At 42.4% G+C, this 20,236-nt stretch overlaps 3 protein-coding genes across 3 annotated transcripts; all 3 read left to right on the plus strand.

Annotated features, from left to right (window-relative positions):
* The first annotated feature begins 1,698 nt into the window (after window positions 1-1,698).
* On the plus strand, window positions 1,699-5,482 carry LOC131673347 (ankyrin-3-like). Its single transcript, XM_058951268.1, has 2 exons — window positions 1,699-2,695; window positions 4,405-5,482. Exons 1-2 carry the CDS (start codon window positions 1,731-1,733, stop codon window positions 5,327-5,329), a joined length of 1,890 nt encoding a protein of 629 aa, XP_058807251.1. The 5' UTR covers window positions 1,699-1,730; the 3' UTR covers window positions 5,330-5,482.
* Window positions 5,483-10,063: 4,581 nt separating this feature from the next.
* Window positions 10,064-18,196, plus strand: LOC131673322 (uncharacterized). Its single transcript, XM_058951225.1, has 6 exons — window positions 10,064-11,486; window positions 11,553-12,379; window positions 12,757-13,555; window positions 13,617-14,461; window positions 15,397-16,348; window positions 16,466-18,196. Exons 1-6 carry the CDS (start codon window positions 10,516-10,518, stop codon window positions 17,259-17,261), a joined length of 5,190 nt encoding a protein of 1,729 aa, XP_058807208.1. The 5' UTR covers window positions 10,064-10,515; the 3' UTR covers window positions 17,262-18,196.
* Window positions 12,391-14,914, plus strand: LOC131673350 (uncharacterized). The gene is made up of 2 exons (XM_058951272.1): window positions 12,391-13,555; window positions 13,617-14,914. Exons 1-2 carry the CDS (start codon window positions 12,765-12,767, stop codon window positions 14,470-14,472), a joined length of 1,647 nt encoding a protein of 548 aa, XP_058807255.1. The 5' UTR covers window positions 12,391-12,764; the 3' UTR covers window positions 14,473-14,914.
* Window positions 18,197-20,236: the final 2,040 nt, after the last annotated feature.

The following is a 20,236-nucleotide window of genomic DNA, read 5'->3' on the forward strand; positions in this document are numbered from 1 at the left end:
TAAATAAATTAAAATCTATGTTTTTCTTTAATTATTGTAACCGACTTGTGAAAAAGCACATAGTTATAAAACGAATTTCAAGAATCAAGAAGATTGAAATGAAAATTATGAGTTATAACGTGAGATACATATTTCATTACTGATGACGAACAATTGATTTTAGGTTAGTGAAAGCATTAATTATACTGTTCTATTTTCAGCTTAATTATCTATTATTATAAAAATTTTTCCAAATGAGTTAGAGTTAAAATATCGTAAACAGAACATTTTAACTCCAAATATTTAGCAATAAATATAATTTTAATAAGTAAGACTAGAGAAATGGATTTATGTATATACATATACATAAAATATAAAGTCCGTTGTAGTAAAAAAAGACAACCACAGATTAAGTAATGATACTCGATACGATATTGACATCTACAAGAAAACAATCTATCTATAGCGTCGATGAAGTGAACCAGTGAGTTGTGACCACAATTACATTTAGTTCTCTTATCCTTTCTTAGTCAAGATTAAATTTTCTTTCACTGCTGATGTTGACGCCACGTCACTACCGTTTTTAACTGATGTCTTGAGCGTGTCACTGATGAACTAAAATTCATTGAAAATTTTAGAAATAAGGCTGAGAAATTGGCATTTAATCCACTGAAAAAAAAAACTTATTACGTATATGTGGCATTGGATTTTCATACTTTAGCATTGCTAGACGATTTTTTTAGTCATTTTATTTACTTTTAAAAAAAGTTAGTTGTTATGAGTATCTGATTGCGAGTACATGTTCACCCTGTAGATAATTCGAAATAAACACTTTTGTTCTTTTGTTATAAAAAAATGTAACACTCATTCCCGATAAATAAATAAAACACAATAACTTATTAAAAAAGAAGGAAATATTAACGGGGTAAATTTGTACTCACAATTATATACTAACATCAACTTTTCAAACTTTTCGAAAATAAACAAAATAAATAAACAAATCGCCTAGCGAACTACAATCTGCGATCTGCATACAAATTATCCTTATACAGATAAAATGTTAATACATATTACTAGATATACATATCAGCATACCGTCATAGTATTTATCACGCGGTCGCCTCTCAGCTAATCAGATCGCAATAAACTAGTTTCACTTTCAGACCCATCTCCTTTTATAAGCAAAAAAAAATAAAACAAATAAACTGGCCTCAAATCTTCCAGACCTAGATATCCTTTTATAAGGATGTGGTGGTACAGTCTGCTCAAAAAAGTTACACTTCATCTGATTATGATTTCATATTCATGGCTTTCCGAAAGGTAAATAGTAGTTTGATATTTTAGCTTTAATTTAAGGAAATACAATTCAAAATATTTACTATTTATTAATAAATTCACTTGGTTTAGAAAATAACTTAATAAGATAACTTGTTACAAATTTTTTAAGCAAAAGGCAGTTGGCTTCTCACAAGATGGAACTTAATCTATATGTGGGTGTTTTCTTAAATATATTTCAGAGTTGAAAGTTTAGAATAATAAATAACAAATGTAAAATTTGGAATCAAGTCCACTTCAATTATGTGAAAGTTTTCTACAAGTTTGCTTTTACCTTTGTCGAAGCTTCATGACGTTTACTATGCGTATCAGAGTCCGTATTACAGTAAGAGGGGGAAGACTAAGACTCAATAAGTGCGTTTTGTGCTCCGTCAGCGGATCAACGATATTCTAGTCGCTGCTTAGTCGACAGCAATATGGCGTGCGCTAACCTCGCCAATAGTCACCAACGAGAACAGAACAATCGCTTGCACGTCAGGGTGCTTCAGAACAACGTGGACGCCGTAAAGAAGTTGTTGCAAAATGGAGCCGACGCATCGCTGACGACCAGCACAGGTGACACTTTACTGCAAATCGCGGCTTCACAAAAGAACCACCAACTCGTCCAAACTCTGCTGAAGTATTCTAGTCGCGAGAGTGTGAAAAAATTCATCAACGCCAAGAATGTGGAAGACGAGAATAGTGCACTTCACATCGCTGCAAGTAGTGGGTGTACCGAAAGTGTAAGACACCTGCTCTCTTACGGCGCAAATTTTGAGATAATTAATAAGAACGGCAAACAACCTATCGACCTGGCCACAAAAGAAGCAGTTAAAACTCTTCTCATGGGCGCGAAAGAAGATTCGCAATTGGCTGCCGAAGGAAAGTGGGAGATGATTCAGGCGAGACTCCGTCATTACTCGAATGAAAACTTGTATGCAATGGCTTGCACGCGTAACAACGACGGCATGACGGCCCTGCAAATGGCTGTGATCAAAAATCACTGCAATACCGTGCACAAAATGATCGAACTGAGAGTGGATCGCCTAAATCTATTTGTCCACGGCTCTTCCGCGATTAGAGACGAAGAAGCTTCAGTCAACGAGTTTGTCGAACATGCGAACTTTATTTACGAGCATAGGGCTTGGTTTACAATGAAATGGGAAGAAGTAAATACGATAAACAACGAAGAGATGGCCAAAAAAATTGCTCTAGTGTTGTTGGCTGCTCACAGCGTCGTTAAAATCGCCGAAAGAGAGTTCAAGCCAAAAAACGGCGAGCCGTACGAGCAGCCGAGCTTCCTTGCTGCCGTTGAGGAGACGCTCGAGGTACTGCAGTTCCAACCGGAACACATAACGTGCAATGCTAGGCAAGTCACTTCGTTTTGTGGGCATGAAGCTAGGTAAATAACTTGCTTGTGTTTTTTTTAAACAAACCATTATAAGAAATTGATGAGTTACCGACTCATAAATCCAGCGTTGTAATTGGTTGATGCGTAAAAGTGGAAAAAGAGCGCGGATATTTGAAATTTTTTAATTCATAGAAACATAATCTATAAAAGACTAATTAAAAATCGAAATACGGAGTTATTCAATCTTCTCGAAAAAATACGACGTTACGTTTTGAAATTATGCTGAAATTGTGAGTATAAATTGATCATTTGATTTTTATCTGTGGTATTGAAATTAATGTTATCTAGAAATTTGATTGAGAGAGAAAAAGTGAATAAAATAAAATAAAAAATATATTATATAGCTAATAACATATTTTTAGTTTCTGCATATTTTATTGTAAGAGTACACAATATATATATATAGACAACCTAGGTAAATTATCAGAATATTAAACCCGTTAAATTTGAATATTGATATGCAATATATTACTAATATTAATATAACACCGAGGTCATAGCAAACCACTGATATTAAGTAAGGTTTAATATTGACAATAGCTTAACAGTTTAGTATATTTTATTACCTTAGATCTGAAGAATATTTTGTATATTTGTCATATTTATGAATAATATTTTTAAATAATCAAAAATTCATTGATTATTATAAGGTAAATGACAATTCAATTTTTTTATCTTTGGATATCAATGATTGTAGTGTATTTAAAATCGCATCGTTCATTTACCATTTATTTATGCGTATACGCTATTAGTATCTCAAAATTGGTATGTAAGATGATTCAATTAATACAATTCATAACAGAAAAATATTATGTTCAAAAACAACGTTATTGTTCTAAATACACAATTAATCTAATATTTTTCGATTCAAGATGTTTAATAGTTAAAAGTTTTATTTAAAATGCCATGTTATTGATGGTAATTTCAAGCAATTTTCATTTTTTTACTTTTACTCAATCTAGCGCGCTTTTTACGCTTATTTTTTTCACCTTTTTTCGCATTCATTCTAATGCACAAATTGATATCAATGAAGTTTTAAGTTTTTATCATACAAAGTTCTGTGTTGAAAAATCATCATTAAAAAGTTTGAAAAACACGATAAAAATGTAAAAAGTTCGAAAATAGTTTTTTTTAATCCTTCACGATGTAAACAACATACTTCAGTAGACCTTCACAGTTGTAATTAGTGCATTTACAAAACAAATTTTTAATATTTTACGTAACTTAATAAAGCTAAAATCACTGTACAATATTATTATGATGATATATCTATTTATATCTTTTATTGCTTACTTTATTTATTCAAAGCTAAACTTTTGCATAAAGCAAAGTACAATTAATTCTTTATTGAGGTATCAATCAATTTTGATTGCAAGATTTATATGCTTAAATTAGTAAATTCATATTAAATTCATACCAACTAAATTGATACACTTTTTCAACATTAAATACCACCGAAAATCAGGAATAAACTGGCTTGATTTTGTCAGGTTCTCTTTTTTATAAAAGGATTGTCAAAAATTTTAAGGTATCGTGAAAAGCTTTCGTTTGAGTTTTTATTTCAACAATGAATTCATATAGATTTGTATTAGACATATTTACGTTTTCCTTCATATAAATAAATGTTCATTAAAAGTACTTTTAAGATGTAAAAATGTTTGTCAAATTAGTTGCTTTAATCAATCCAAATAATCTTACAGGTATTACAAAATGTTACTCGCGACAGCCGACGAGAACAAGCATTACGACGACTCTGAACGCCAGAAGAAAATCATGTCTTACATGTTAATCCTTCAAATAGTAACCATTCGTGCAGTCGCCGTGTTCTTGTACGAGATGTTCACGGCGAAACTGAGCATCGCGGCAAGAATAGGTGACTTCCGAGTTTGCGAGATGTGCATTGATCAGCCGTTTATTGATCCAGATATCGTCGATATCAATCTTCGCACCCCTTTACATTACGCAGCCGAAAAAGGCAAGACGAACTTGGTGAAAAAGTTAATCATGAAGGGAGCGAATATCACTTACCGGAGCAATACGAACTTGGAGACGGCTCTGCATCTGGCTGCCAGGAATGGTCACGTTGAAAGCGTCAGATTGTTGCTGCAGTACATCGAAGACCCGTTGGAATTAAGAACATTCATCGACATGAAGACCAGCGACAAGAGTTGGACTGCCATTCATTTCGCCGCTAAAACTGGACGATTGGACGTACTCAAGTGCCTTCTCGAGTATGGCGCCGCATTCGACCTGCAAGACAGACATGGAAGAACGCCCTGGGGCTTGTCTAACGACATATCGGTCACCGAATTCCTCGAGAGAATCATTGAATTCTATTTTATGAGCAGAAATGGTGACGTTGACTTGTTTAACAAACTGCGCGCTCTGCAGAAGGACGAGATATTGGCCTGTGTCAAAGCGCGTACCTCCAATGGGCACACCATGAAAGTTGCCGCAAAGTCGAGAGGTCATCAGGATATCGTTTTGGAGTTATCAAAGATTACAGCAGAAGTTACTCCAGCTGCTGTCCCACCTAGACCCATGGTTCATGATATGAATTATGATTGGGGGACTGATGATATATATCACCGGCTGATGCAAACGCTGAATAGATTTGATACGTAAACTGTTGTTCAGTTGATGATGGCTCATTTGTTAAAAAAAATGCATGAAATGGAACATTGATTTTAACTTTAAAAGAATTCATGTAAATTTTTTCTTATTTTATTTGTTATAGTATTCATATCTTGATAAATATAATTTTATTACAAAACGAAAATAAACATATTTTATTTCATTAGTAATATGCAGCCTAATTATTGTGCTCGCTCATTTTTGCATTTTTGAATCCATGATAAATACATAATAGTTGTACATAATAGTTAATTTGTACAATTAAAAATTTTAGTTTCTTTATAAAAATTATTATAAGATTTACATTCGTACGGTGAAAACGATGTGAACAAAATCGTTATTGTTCACGTTGTCCATGGTCCATTCAGCAATTCTTTGGAGATTATATTCTATAGGAACAACGAAAAGTGTGAGTTACTAAAACTCAATTTTTTTCCTTTGCACGTTTACGCAATTGCTCACAGTAACACAATTAATTCATTTTAGAAGACTAATATGAGATATTAACACACTAATAAAAACGTTTATATTTCAACGGCGAACTGCTTTGTTGAAGAGTGAAAAGAACGATGAATTATTTGTAATTTTTTTTTGTACATTTTTGAGATTCAAGTAAATATTTTTTAACTTGTATTTTAATTTATAAAAGTATTAATTTTATGCAAATAAGTTTCTTTCCTTGAGTATGGAGAATATTTTCAAAAATGTTCTCCACAAAAAAAATGACACTATAGGCTTTTTTCATTTCAAACGAACTAGTGAATCAAAATAATGATTAAAATTAGATATAGTACATCATCAGATTCATACTGAAATAAATAATCATAAAAACAAAAAAATTAGATCAAAACAAAAAAGATTTAAGGAAACATTAATTGAAATGAAGTATAATATAAAAATAATTCCCTTGATTAGATGCAGTATGTTGGATATTATAATTAATAGAGTTGATTTTCTGAACATAAAAAAAAATTTTAATTCACGGACAAAAAACATTATCGAAAAATGGCCGTCTTACGGCTTCATCTTCAAGAAAACAATACATAAATTGCATCACATTAAACTAGAAAATTTTCTCTATAGTGTTTTTATACATGGCGTTGTATTTGGCCGATTCGACGTGTAAAACATCCAGGGTACTAAGTTACACTACAGGTCATTCACAATAACGACGAAATTGAATACGACTGATTCGAATATAGCGCCGAGGAAGGGATCGTACTTGTATAGTAAAAATTGTCAATGATTTCAATAAATACCGATCTACATTCTAGCATCCGTAGAAGGAACCTTACATCTAGTTTTTCAAGAAAGTGCTCTAAGTTTTCCAGATCGATTAGAAGCATTTTGAGCATTAACTTTTTTAATTGTCAGATTGACTTCTACACATATTATGATTCTACAAATTTTGATTCAACGTAAAATTCTTACATATTTTTAATCAACACAATGTTTTTTCAACTGAAAACAAGAAATAAAGTAGTACTTAGAAAAACGTAATTTTCTATTTTGGTATAAATTATTCTAAATGACGTAATTATAGCTAAGAATATAACGCTAATATGTATATCTAAGAATTTATTTTTACATTGAATTGTTAAATATTAAACAGATATGATTCTACATGATCAATTTTTTCTTTCTACATGATTTTTATTTATATATTATTAACAGATATCCATAAATTTAGGCTTAAGGCAGGATGAGCATTAATAATGGTTGGTATCAAAATTTTTTGACTATTATCCTGAAATATGTGAATATGAGACTAGATTGTAAAACGTGAATTGAATCAAGATGAATTTTTCAAGCATTACATTTTGGATTCTTATTTTTTTACAAGTTCGTAATTTATATCATTTTCTAGAAATACAATCAATAAAAAAAATAAAATTAAAATTAAAAAAATAAAAGCTATTAAATTTATTAATTATTTCCTAAAATAAACAATTGTTTTTATTTATCAGAACTGATGTGGGTTACCAATAAAAGAATTTAGAAAATGTAATCAAAGATACCAACCAATCTCCTTGTGTCTTGATAATTACAGCCAATCTAGACTACCATTAGTACATTGAGTTGGAGAGACCCAACCTGATTGGCTTACCTGGAGTGTTTTGATTGGTAGCACCGATCCAACCCTTCCACTATCCCCTCTCCCTGTATCAGGTATGTATAGAAGGCCCTGTTCCGTAGCGAGCCGACACAGTGCTCTGACGATTGCTTCGAGAGCACTACCTAAATCCAAAGATCTTCAGTAATTCTTTCCAATTATCCTCACATTTTCTTTCTTTTATTGTTATTTCGTTCCTTTTATATTTATTTAATTTTTTTTCTACAAGTCAACAACATGGCTGACAATAGACTTAAAAGCGTTGTAGTTGTTCCTCCCCATTCTACTCTTTTAGTAAAGAAACAATCATCACAGACATCATCCAGTCCCCCAAATTCTCCTAAACCCGCATCCGCATCTTACGACACCATTATTGCCTCTCAACAAAATGACCTTGGAATTATATTTCACGTAAGTCCAACTTTGATCAAGGAATTCGACAATATACTCTCATCCACATCCAATCAGTAAAATATGGAAAAAGATACAATGGCTGACCCTCAACATAATTCATTTTTTATTAATTTTTTTACTAGATTTCCCGCTACTTTCAATAATTAACGCTTTCCACACATTATTAATTACGTTATCAGCTTTGAAGAATTATAACATTCTAGAAAAATTCCTACATTCAAGATTAAATAATTCATATTATCGATTTCAACACAATAAACTTTTGACTGATCATCATTCATATGATTTAAAGCTTCTTCTCGAAAAATATATATTAATCACTCATTTTTCTTAATTAAATTTCACTTTTTGCTCATTTCGTTATTTTTATCAGGCCTATATAGTGTCAATATTTATTTTTATTCACTCAAGTATTATTCAATAGTTTCCATTAAATAAAACTTTCACTCCGAATTTCGCGCACCACCGTAATGTGGCAATGCGTCGTTTATTTCTGAATATCGAATATCTTGCACGGGTAATTAATTTCACATAGAACATCCTATTTCTAAATTATGTCGTAATATATTGTAAGTTTTAAATCAATTATTTTGTTTTCAGATTTATTAATTCACCTCCGTGGTCATTCTATTGACGGACAGACTGCGTAGTGCACGGCCGTCCAGTTGCTTTCGTCGAGCTTGCATGGGTCCAGCGGCCCGTTCGAGTACTTCTCCACCGTGAGCTGGTTGTGATTCTTTTAACTCAGGCGGTACTTCACCGTTGTAGTAAAGTAAATATTGTATATAATTTCATGTAATTTGATAAAATAATTGTAATTATTTTTAAGCGAAACATTGAACATTTTTAAAACTCGTACCTCTGCGCACGGGTGACATCTGTTATTCTAGATAATAAATTATAAATGGGTAAAACGCAAGATTTAACTGTCTAAAAGTTGGCAATCCATGATACTGTGGCACACTGCAAGTGTAGCATACTGCGCGCGAAGCGGTACACGTACACGCATACTGGTTATGTTCCACCGATTCGCCATTATTCGCGGTCGTTATAGCGTATCTTCGATTTTCATTGTGTGGTTTCTTTATTTTATTTCAGAGTTCGGTATTATTTATAGTATTTTGAATAACGATACTTTAGCATTCACAAATTATAGTAGCAGTATATTTAATATTAATTAATTGTGCACACTGTTCAAAATCAGTGGAATGCAGCATTATTTTTGTACTTTATAGAGTTAGCAGCGCGATAATAATTTGTTCGATGAAATCTTCGTATAAATTAAAAATTCGAATTTTTTGATTTTTCTATTCACTTATTCAAGATTTTCATTGATGTAGCCACGTTTCAAAATTCACACTGAATTGCGCTTGCATTTATCCGATGTGTCTTTCGTTTTTGAATAATCTCTTAATTGCTTGTGGTTATGAGATGAACTTTCGAATTAATTGTCATCGAATACATTAATTAATCGAAAAGAAAATTGCTGAATAATTATATGCTAACCTGCGTGGCTATTAAATTAAATATATAAAAAGTGGAAAGTTCCTTTAATTTTTGTTTTGTCAACACGCGCAACGATCGATTACGAATTGTAAATCGCCGTTACGTTTGTCAATTCGAAACGACAATATGGTCAAGTTTGTGCCTTAAAATAGCACTGGCGATGAGAGAAAGATTCTGCACATTGCTGAACCGACGGAAGTCTCTTATATCGTTAATTTACTCTAAACCACAATCGTTTGAGTACAGTAAATCAAAACATGCTGGTAATTTGAATACTCCTACCGCGTTCTCGTTCGACGTCGGTATTTCTAGCAACTGATTGATCGCGTACAAATTCTACAGTAATTCTAATGATGAAATAATTGAAAAATCGGGCGAAGTATTGTTTACAGAGAACTCGTGAAACAAATTCAACAAAGTGTGAAGTAAACTAAAATTGATTTTATGTCAATAAAATGAAAACTCAATGGATTTCTAACTGAAATGTAGAAGTAATCATTATATCGCTATTAATGTCAAGTATATACACAAATGCTTATTCTGAATTCAAATTGCCAGCCGTTCTCATTATTGACATGGATTATCTCGTTCATAAACCAATTTAGAAAAGATGCGTCATGTCACTTTCCGATCCGTCAGAATTGCCACCAGATATTGCTTCTTTTCAAACATACGCATCACTAATTTATGTAGCGTCGACAAGTTTCGCTATACTTTCAAAACTCGAATATATTTAACGGATACAAGAATGAAAATATTATGAAATAACACATTTTACGTTAGGTATTTTTCACCTTCCCACGGCGAAAAGTTTTATAGTTATCTGCATGTAGATCGTTCAATGACACCGAAACATGATAATAAGTACGTTAACGTCGACGTCATTTTTACTCTTCGCAATTTATTGCTAACATTAGTTAGCAATAAATTATGAGAACAATAAGCATGCAAAGTACGCTAGTATGCCCTCTATGGTACTAGATCGTAATAGAATGCGTGGTAGGGTGGGAGAAGGTATCGTCGTAGTTACATCGCTGCCACAGTACAGCGAGGAAGACTGGCGAGGTGCGTGGAAAATTGCAAAATAAGCGACTGGAAGATACCGAACAAGAAGTACTGACTCACGTCAAGAATTACATCCACCATGGAGTCAGTGGATAGACTTATCGGACTGACCGAAAATCTGGATATGAACAAGCTGCATAAAGCGGTAAGGGAGAATCGGATAGATGTGGTCAGAAATCTGGTGAAGAACGGCGCCGACGTGTCGGCTGTCGTCGACGGCTACACTCCACTCCACCTCGCCGCGAAGTTCAGCCATTTGCCAATAATGGAGGCGTTAATCACACGATTGACCCGTGACAAAGTGCGCGAACTGATAAATACCCCGACTTACGACACCGGCAACTCGGTTCTACACCTGGCGGCCCAAGCCAACTCGATCGAATGCGTGCTATTTTGCCTGTGTCAAGGGGCGGACTATACGTTGACGAACCATGCGAGGCAGAATCCCTACAATCTAAGCACCCTCGAGACCGTGACGTATATTCTGGGGTTAGTCAGCACGATCTTCCAGAGGTTCAGTGATCCGGAGAATCTCGTCGGCGAGCTGCGAGTGTTCAGACGCAACCTCAACCTGGAACAATTGTCTGCGGTGTTGTACGCGCGCAACCATCGGGGCTACACCACGCTACAGGAGGCGTTGGATCTGCACGCGCACAGCATCATAGCCACGATTATCGACTATAGGATCGAGGTGTTGCAGCATCTGCATTGGCGGGTGGGGGCTACTCTCGACTGCATAGCCAGTCAGTCGTCTTGGGAAGTCGACATCCTGCTCGACAAGCTGCTGGAGCACTCGAGGAAAACGAGCTGGCATCTGAACCGCCTGCAACGATGCTGCCAGCACGACTACAGGCAGCTGGCGATCAAAGCCGAGGGCGACAAAATCTACGCTGAACGCATCGGGGAAATGCTGAAACACGCCCACGACTTTTTGGAGACCTACAGATCGTACGGCAACCGTAATTTCAGAGGGCAGCCGAATCTGGTCATCGTGGAGGAGGTGCTCGAGTATTTCGAGTTCTACCACTCGGAGGCCTTGAACAACTTGAGGTTCGCATCGAGGGGCCGTGTGCCACGATCCGCTACGATCGACTCCTCGCGTGGTTGTTGTTGCAGGATTCTCCAGTTGGTGAAGCACCGCGGACTCAAGTTCGCGGTGAAACTGTTCAACTTTTCCGTGATCGCGCCCATGCTGCTCTTCGCGAAGGAGGTCTGCTCGACGGTAGTGCTGGAGGCGGCCAAGGTGGACGACCTGCCCACGGTGGAGAAGTACTTGAACGGGCCGCTGGACCCGTACAAACTCGACGAAAGCAACTGGACGGCCCTGCACTACGCCATCTACAACGGGAACATTTCGATGACCAAGCTGCTGCTGGGAATAGGCGTCGATCCCACGCTCTGCGGATGCGTGTCGCCGTTGCGCGGGGTGCTGGCTCGCATAACGCCTCGAATGCTGTCGCGCGCGGGCAGCGAGCACCGGCGCAGGGTCCTCACCGCCATAAAGCTACACCTCGAACGAGTCGAGCCGGATTGCCTGGTCTTCTACTTGGACTCGAGATACAACGACGGCTCGACCGCGCTCCACATGGCCGCGAGGATGCGGCAAAAGTGGCTCCTGGAACTGCTCCTCAGCAAAGGCGCCACTTACTGCGTCCGGGACCGGACGAACCGCTTGCCCGAGGAGTGCGATTTCCCTAGCGGCCAGCGTCTCTTCCGGCTGATCAACGATCTGTTCATCCTGGCGCAAGAGGGAAACACCAACGCGGTGCTGGACATGATTCGATCGATTCCGAGCCGCCGCGGCAACACCATTAAGGCCGTCACCGGGGCGCGCAACGACCAAGGATTGACTTTGAATCAGGTCCTTGATAACGGTGGTCACCAGGAAGTGTCAAACGTGATCTCGTGGATAGTGGCCGGTGCACACTGGTCTGACACGATTCGTTAACCAACTGTTACCTTTCAGAATCATTTGTAGAACCGAACCGACGATTTTGGCGTATTAAACTCTCATTTCAATCGGAATGCCCGCATTGTCGTTCTTCCGTCGTGCAAAGTAGCGGAGAAAAAAGAAAAAGTGGTCCCGCGCAAGGACGACGGTGACGGCCTCGGCGGCGCGCGAGTCGCGACGGAGAAATCGGTTGGCCGCTGGCCGCGACGCGCACGCCACGTAGGCACGCGGCCCGGGCCGACAGGCGGGTCGAGCGCCAACGGCGGTAGCGGCGGCGGCGGCGGCGGCGGCGGCGACGACGGCAGCCATTGCGCGGCACGACGTCGAGTCTTTGCCGCGCCGCTCAGTACGCGACATCGCGCCGACCAGGAGTCGTCATGGATCCGGCCGCTGGAGACGAGCAGCGCGAGCCTAGACAGAATCAGCGGTCCGTCGGCACCGCCGCCGCGGACGAGCGGCCCCTGTTCGTAAGGGAGTTGTTCGACAATGTGCCACCCCTGCGACCGCCGGACAGACCCCCGCGACCACCCCCGGGCCGTTCGTCGTCCAGCAGCCGCCAGCCCGAGCAAATCACGAGCGAACCGATCGAGATGCTGAGATTCTACGAGAGACACGGCGCCCACTTTTTCATCAGAGACACGGACGATCTGAGCGGAGCCGAGATCGGGGACCTGCTGGACCTCGTCCACGAGAGCTTCCAGCTGACCGCCGCGGGTAACGCCGACCAGCTGATCACCAAGCTGGGCGACTGCCCCGCCAAGTACCTGGAGGCGGCGATGTACGCGCGCAACGCGGAGAACTGCACGACGCTGCAGTGGGCGATCGAGTACAGCCAGGTGGAGACGATGGGGCGGATCATCGAGCACCGCCTCCAGCACCTGGTCAGCTGCCGGGCCACACCCAACGACTTTGACCAGCTGGTGAAGGTCGTGGATGGCTCGAAGCACCACATGACCAAGCTGGAGGTGCTCCATCTGCAGGGCCAGTGCGCGACGCTCGATTTCAACAAGAGCATGACGGACCTGCTCAACAGCGCCGCCAGTCTGCTGGCGAGCAGCAAGCAGCAGACGACGCCCCCGATGACCGGCCAGCGGCACCTCGCCGTCATGGAGGAGGTGCTCGAGTACCTGGGCTACCGGGTGGGCGGCGGCACGGACAACATCGACAAGTAGGTATCGGCCGCGAGCCCCCGCCGCTCGCCGAGTGACGCCCGGTCTCTCTGCCCGCAGCCTGAGGGAGAAGCTGGCCCACCGGCCGCACGGCTTCACCATGCAACTGCTCAAGATGGGCATCTACGGGCCCCTGCACTTCTATCTGCGCGCGGTCAGCTCCATCAAGCTGGTCGAGGCGGTCAAACGGCGCGACCACGTGCTCATCGGCAAGTGCATGAACCACGAGCCGAACCTCAGCGAGGCGGACCATCGCGGCTGGACGGCCCTGCACCACGCGCTCTACCTCGGCATCCGGTCGATAGTCAAGCTGCTGCAGCTCGGCATGGGCCGCGACATCGTGACGGTGCGCACCCTGCGGCAGCAGACGCCGCTGCACCTCGCCCTGCTCCCGGCGTACCCGTCGGACCCCTCGGACACCATGCAGCGGCCCAACATCGACACCATCAAATTGCACCTGGACCTCGTGCCGGCGGAGAAGCTGCCCGAATACGTCGACGCCCAGGACGTCGACGGCGCGTCAGCGCTGCACATGGCCGCCAAGATGCTGCACAGCTGGCCGGCGAGGCTGCTGATGAGCACAGGCGCGACCTACTGCCTGCGCGACAAGAACGGCAAAGCTCCCGAGGACATGGCCGACCTGAACCTGCGCGTGCTCTTCCGGGTGGCCGACCAGTGCTTCGCCCGGGCGCTCCAGGGCAACGCCGACCGGATAATCCGCGAGCTACAGAGCAGCGACATGCTGCTCGCCGTGACGAGCACGCGCAACGCCGACGGCTTCACCCTGCCGCAGGTGCTCGAGCAGCAGGGCCTCTCCAGCGCGGCCACGACGCTCTACGAAATGGTGGCCGACATTCACGCCTACAACCACCAGATCACCGAAACCCTGGCGGCGAGCGCCCGGCGTATCGTCTGAGCCCGATCCCGGCGGCTCCGACGTCCCTTCGCCCGCGATTTCATTTGTAGCCGCGAAATACAAATGCGAGGCGCACCCCGCCCCTACGGTCCCTTCGGCTGCCGATCGTTAACGCTCGCGCGCTCGGCGTCGCGCGAGGTCAACGCTCGTTGCCGACGCGACAACCGACGGGGAAGGAGGGGCGGCTCCGCGGGGACGCGAACGTTCACATGCGCACCGACTGCGAGTTTGCCGATGGCGTTAGATCTGCAAACTCCTGCGATTAACCTGTGTTTCTTATTTGTATTTACTTCGCCAACGACTGTCCTTTTATTTGCCTTAATTGTGCATTGACGACAAGATGATTTTTAATTTTGAGAGAACGCCTGTTCGCATTCCGTCCGATACAAGTCAGGTTCACGAATTTCTGTATATAGTTAATAAATTGCGATTTTTTACACTGTCCCCGCTGTTTTGCTTTACCACGACTGCGACTGAAGTACAAAGAGAGGAGCTTGCGCCATCTGAACGAAGCCTGAACAGATAAGCGATTATCTGTTGGCGTTCGCCGTAGAGTAACGTTCAGCCCAATAACCGCAGGAAAATATGCGCAGCTCCGCGCGCGCACTCGTGTTTTCGCGCGCGAGTAATCCCCAACGACGGTGCGCAGAGCCGAGCAGAGTTCAAATGGTAAACAGTCGACCCCAGCGTTCCGAAGCAGGCCTTCGACCGCGGCGCGCGCGCGCACCAAAGTGGCACGGCGAGCGCGCGCCTATCTCATCGGCGTTGCATAATAGCGGGGAACGTAATAGCGCGATGCCGTGACACACGCGACGACCGCGACCAGATGGCAAACTAGGCGCAGAGGCGCGCGCGTAACGAGATAAAATTACTGCCTCTCATGATCCCTCCCCCCACCCTTCCCGCGCGCGGCTCGGCATCCAGTCCGTCGGCAGGCCCGCGCGCAGTCGGCCGCTCGAGCCAGAGCCGCGTCGAGGATGGACGGGCCGGTGGACTTGTCGCAGCTGGACGTGGAGGCGCGGGACGAGCGCGGCTGGACCAACGTGCACATAGCCGTGCACAACAACCGGCCAGACGTGCTGGACTTCCTGCTGCGCAGCGGCGCCGAGGTGCGGGTGCGCGGCCACGACGGCGAGACGCCGCTGCACCTGGCCGCGCGCCTCGACTCGCAGCCCAGCGCCTGCGCCCTCCTCAGGCGGCCCGCGCGCCGCCAGCTGCGCGACCTCCTGGAGGCGCGCAGCCGCGCCGAGGGCGCCCGCGCCCTGCACGTGGCCGCGCGCGCCGGCGCCTTCGGCGTCGCCTGGCTGCTCCTCAGCTGCGGCGCCGACTTCGAGGCGCGCGACGCCGCGGGCGCGCGCCCGCTGGACCTCGCCGCCGAGCCCCGCACCGAGCGGCTGCTGCACGCCGTGGAGCTGGACTCGCGGCTCGCCGAGCAGCGCCGCCACGCCGCGCTGCGGGCCAGGCTCCAGGCCCACCCGTTCTTCGAGCTGGACGCCTCGCTGCACGCCAGGAACGCCGCCGGGCTCACCACCCTGCAGCTCGCGCTGCTCAACGCCGACGTGGACCTCGCCGAGGCCGTCGTCGAGCTGCGCACCCGCAAGGAGAAGGACGAGCCGCCGGTCGAGCTGCTCATGTGCCTCGGCCGGCTGGCTCGGCTCTGCGACGACATGAAGGCGCAGCTGAACGCGCTGCTGAGGATGTGCGAGGCGGACGCCGGCCCGCGGCCCGAGCTCGCGCTCGCGACCGGCGTCGGGCTGCTGGGCACCGCCCTCGAGGTCTCCAAGCTCTACGCCCACGAGCAGCAGCATCTCCAGCTGATCGACGAGACGCTCGAAGTGCTGCAGTTCGACGGGCGGCCGCCCGACGAGAATGCGAGGTGAGCGTTCCTCGCGTGCTTTGCCCCCGAGTCGACCTCGCTTCCGCGAGTTCCACGCTCCCAGCCGCCGGACTCCGAGTCCGCTTGCGAACGTCAACGAGCGCTCCCTCGTTTCAGGTATCACCGGAAGCTGTTCACCGACCAGAAAACCGAATTGTACTCGTTCTTGGACATCCTCAAGCTGACGATCGGTGCGCCGATCGCACTGCTGCTCAACAAGATTTGCACGGTGTACCTCGGCCCGACGTCTCGAAAATACGACCTGACCGAGGATGAAAAATCGTCAGCGGTGAATTTGGACTTGAACAAGCAAGACGCAAACGGCTGGACGCCACTGCATTATGCAGTTCACAACGACAAAGAGGATATGGTAAAAGCCCTCTTGGAATTGAAGTGCGACGCGACACTGGTAACCAAGAAGAACAAGAAGACGCCGCTGCACATGGCTGCGAAGAATGGTAATTTGAAAATAGTCGAGTTGCTGCTGGAACACGTGAAAGCCGACGGCTACGTGGACGAGATAAGCGAGCCGAAGGGTTTGACGGCCGTGCACTTCGCCGCCAAAGCCGGACGTCTGGACATCGTCAAGTGCCTGCTGAGAAACGGGGCGAACTATTGCGCGACCGACAAGAAAGGAAGATGCTGCATAGAGTTGACCAAGGATGCCAAAGTTACGGAATTTTTGAAGCTCGTTAAGGAGTCGTTCGAGATCGCCGAAGCCGGCGAAGCGTCGAAGATCGCAAACGAGTTAAAGAGCTTGCAGCGCGACGATTTGACGGCAGTCGCGAATGCACGTAATACCGAGGGATTTAACTTGACGACAATTGTGAAATCCAAGTGCGATAGTGATGTTTACTCCCAGCTATTCGCTGTTCTGAGCGATGATGCCGATAGCGTGAAAGATGCACGATAATTTCTCAGCAACTTTTACTCTTGTTGGATATAGGTTTTTCTTAATTTAGCCCCATGAGTAGGTTAATGTAGAACGATGAGAAAATCCTACCGTGGTATTAGATGAAATCTAGGACTGCGGAAATAATTTCAAGTGAATTTTACGCAATTATTTATAGGAAAGCAAGTAACGAAATGCAATATAGAAGTGTATTTTATCAACAGTACCATAAAAATAATAAGCGATAAGATTTTGCCAACTCCTTTAAATTCAAGGCCAATTGTCCGCGTTACAGTAGATTGCGTTGAAATTATTGTTACGGGTAAATGTTTTTTTTCTGATTTCGGACAAATTGCACGACAACAGTATTTCGAAGGACCAAACGCTTATGCACAACTATCAAACAATTGCGAGAAAATATTGACATCAATGTATGCGTGCGCTTGATATCGTTGTGATTAATCGGAATATGATGTTTGGAGAATTTTTTCAGACATTTTGTTAATTATTAAGTTATTTATACTATCCTTCTTAGAAAGAACATCTTATTATGCTTTGCGTTGATATTTTGTCATTTCAGTGTTCTCGAATCATTTGTTGTCAAAGGCGTGAGAAAACGATTATTGCTGCGGTATTCAAAAATAACATTCACTGTGAAGATTCATACTTTTTTGCCGAAATCAAAATCATATGCAATTAAGTGATATTGCGTTTTGCCGTGGTTATGTCTGAATCGAATATGCAAAATGGTATCCGTTTTATCTCTAAAATTTACTCCACCATTCCATCTTGATGTATATGTATTTGAAAGATATATTTCATGTTGTACATGTCTTCCTAACATCTATTAAATTTATTAATTATTTCCTAAATTAAACAGTTCTGTTTATTTCTCATTTAATTCCAAGGTCATTTTGTTGAAAGCAAATAGTGGTGTCGCTAGGGGCGGATACGGGGTTTGAAGATTTGGGGGACTGGATGATTTCTGTGATGTTTGTTTCTTTAATAAAAGAGTAGGATGTAGAGGAATAACTACAACGCATATATGTCCTCGGCTAGCCATGTTGTTGCCTTGTAAAAAAAAATTACTGAATAAAAACTAAAGGAACAAAATTCGAGTAAACTCTGGATACTTGGAAAGAAATATTGAAAATCCTTTAGATTTAGATATTGATTTTGAAGCAATCTGCAGATATGTTCGTGTATTTTTTCGTCAAAAATGATCAAAAAAACAAAATGAGCAAAAATGAAATTTAATTAAGAAAAATGAGTGATTGATATATATTTTTTGAGAAGAAGCTTTGAATCATATGAATGATGATCAGTCAAAAGTTTATTTTGTTGAAATCGATAATATGATTTATTTAATCTTGAATATAGGAATTTTTCTAGAATGTTATTATTTTCAAAACCTGGTAACGTAATTAATAATGTATGGAAAGTGTTAATTATTGAAAGTAGCAAGAAATCGAGTAAAAAAAATCGAAGATACGCTATAACGACCGCGAATAATGGCGAATCGGTGGAACATAACCAGTATGCGTGTACGTGTACCGCTTCGCGCGCAGTATGCTACACTTGCAATGTGCCACAGTATCATGGATTGCCAACTTTTAGACAGTTAAATCTTGCGTTTTACCCATTTATAATTTATTATCTAGAATAACAGATGTCACCCGTGCGCAGAGGTACGAGTTTTAAAAATGTTCAATGGTTCGCCTAAAAATAACATTTATTTTATCAAATTACATGAAATTATATACAATATTTACTTTACTACAACGGTGAAGTACCGCCTGAGTTAAAAGAATCACAACCAGCTCACGGTGGAAAAGTACTCGAACGGGCCGCTGGACCCATGCAAGCTCGACGAAAGCAACTGGACGGCCGTGCACTACGCAGTCTGTCCGTCAATAGAATGACCACGGAGGTGAATTAATAAATCTGAAAACAAAATAATTGATTTAAAACTTACAATATATTACGACATAATTTAGAAATAGGATGTTCTGTGTGAAATCAATTACCCGTGCAAGATATTCGATATTCAGAAATAAACGACGCATTGCCACATTACGGTGGTGCGCGAAATTCGGAGTGAAAGTTTTATTGAATGGAAACTATTGAATAATACTTGAGTGAATAAAAATAAATATTGACACTATATAGGCCTGATAAAATTAACGAAATGAGCAAAAAGTGAAATTTAATTAAGAAAAATGAGTGATTAATATATATTTTTTGAGAAGAAGCTTTGAATCATATGAATGATGATCAGTCAAAAGTTTATTGTGTTGAAATCGATAATATGAATTATTTAATCTTGAACGTAGGAATTTTTCGAGAATGTTATAATTTTTAAAAGCTGATAACGTAATTAATAATGTATGGAAAGTGTTAATTATTGAAAGTAGCAGGAAATCGAGTAAAAAAATTAATAAAAAATGAATTATGTTGAGGGTCAGCCATTGTATCTTTTTTCATATTTTACTGATTGGATGTGGATGAGAGTATATTGTCGAATTCCGTGATCAAAGTTTGACTTACGTGAAATATAATTCCAAGGTCATTTTGTTGAGAGGCAATAATGGTGTCGTAAGATGCGGATGCGGGTTTAGGAGAATTTGGGGGACTGGATGATGTCTGTGATGATTGTTTCTTTACTAAAAGAGTAGAATGGGGAGGAACAACTACAACGCTTTTAAGTCTATTGTCAGCCATGTTGTTGGCTTGTAGAAAAAAAATTAAATAAATATAAAAGGAACGAAATAATAATAAAAGAAAGAAAATGTGAGGATAATTGGAAAGAATTACTGAAGATCCTTTGGATTTAGGTAGTGCTCTCGAAGCAATCGTCAGAGCACTGTGTCGGCTCGCTACGGAACAGGGCCTTTTATACATACCTGATACAGGGAGAGGGGATAGTGGAAGGGTCGGATCGGCGCTACCAATCAAAACACTCCAGGTAAGCCAATCAGGTTGGGTCTCTCCAACCC

The sequence above is a fragment of the Phymastichus coffea genome, unplaced genomic scaffold (genome assembly GCF_024137745.1).
Source record: "Phymastichus coffea isolate CEN01 unplaced genomic scaffold, Cenicafe_Pcof_1.1 PCOF00172, whole genome shotgun sequence".
Classification (NCBI taxonomy): domain Eukaryota; kingdom Metazoa; phylum Arthropoda; class Insecta; order Hymenoptera; family Eulophidae; genus Phymastichus; species Phymastichus coffea.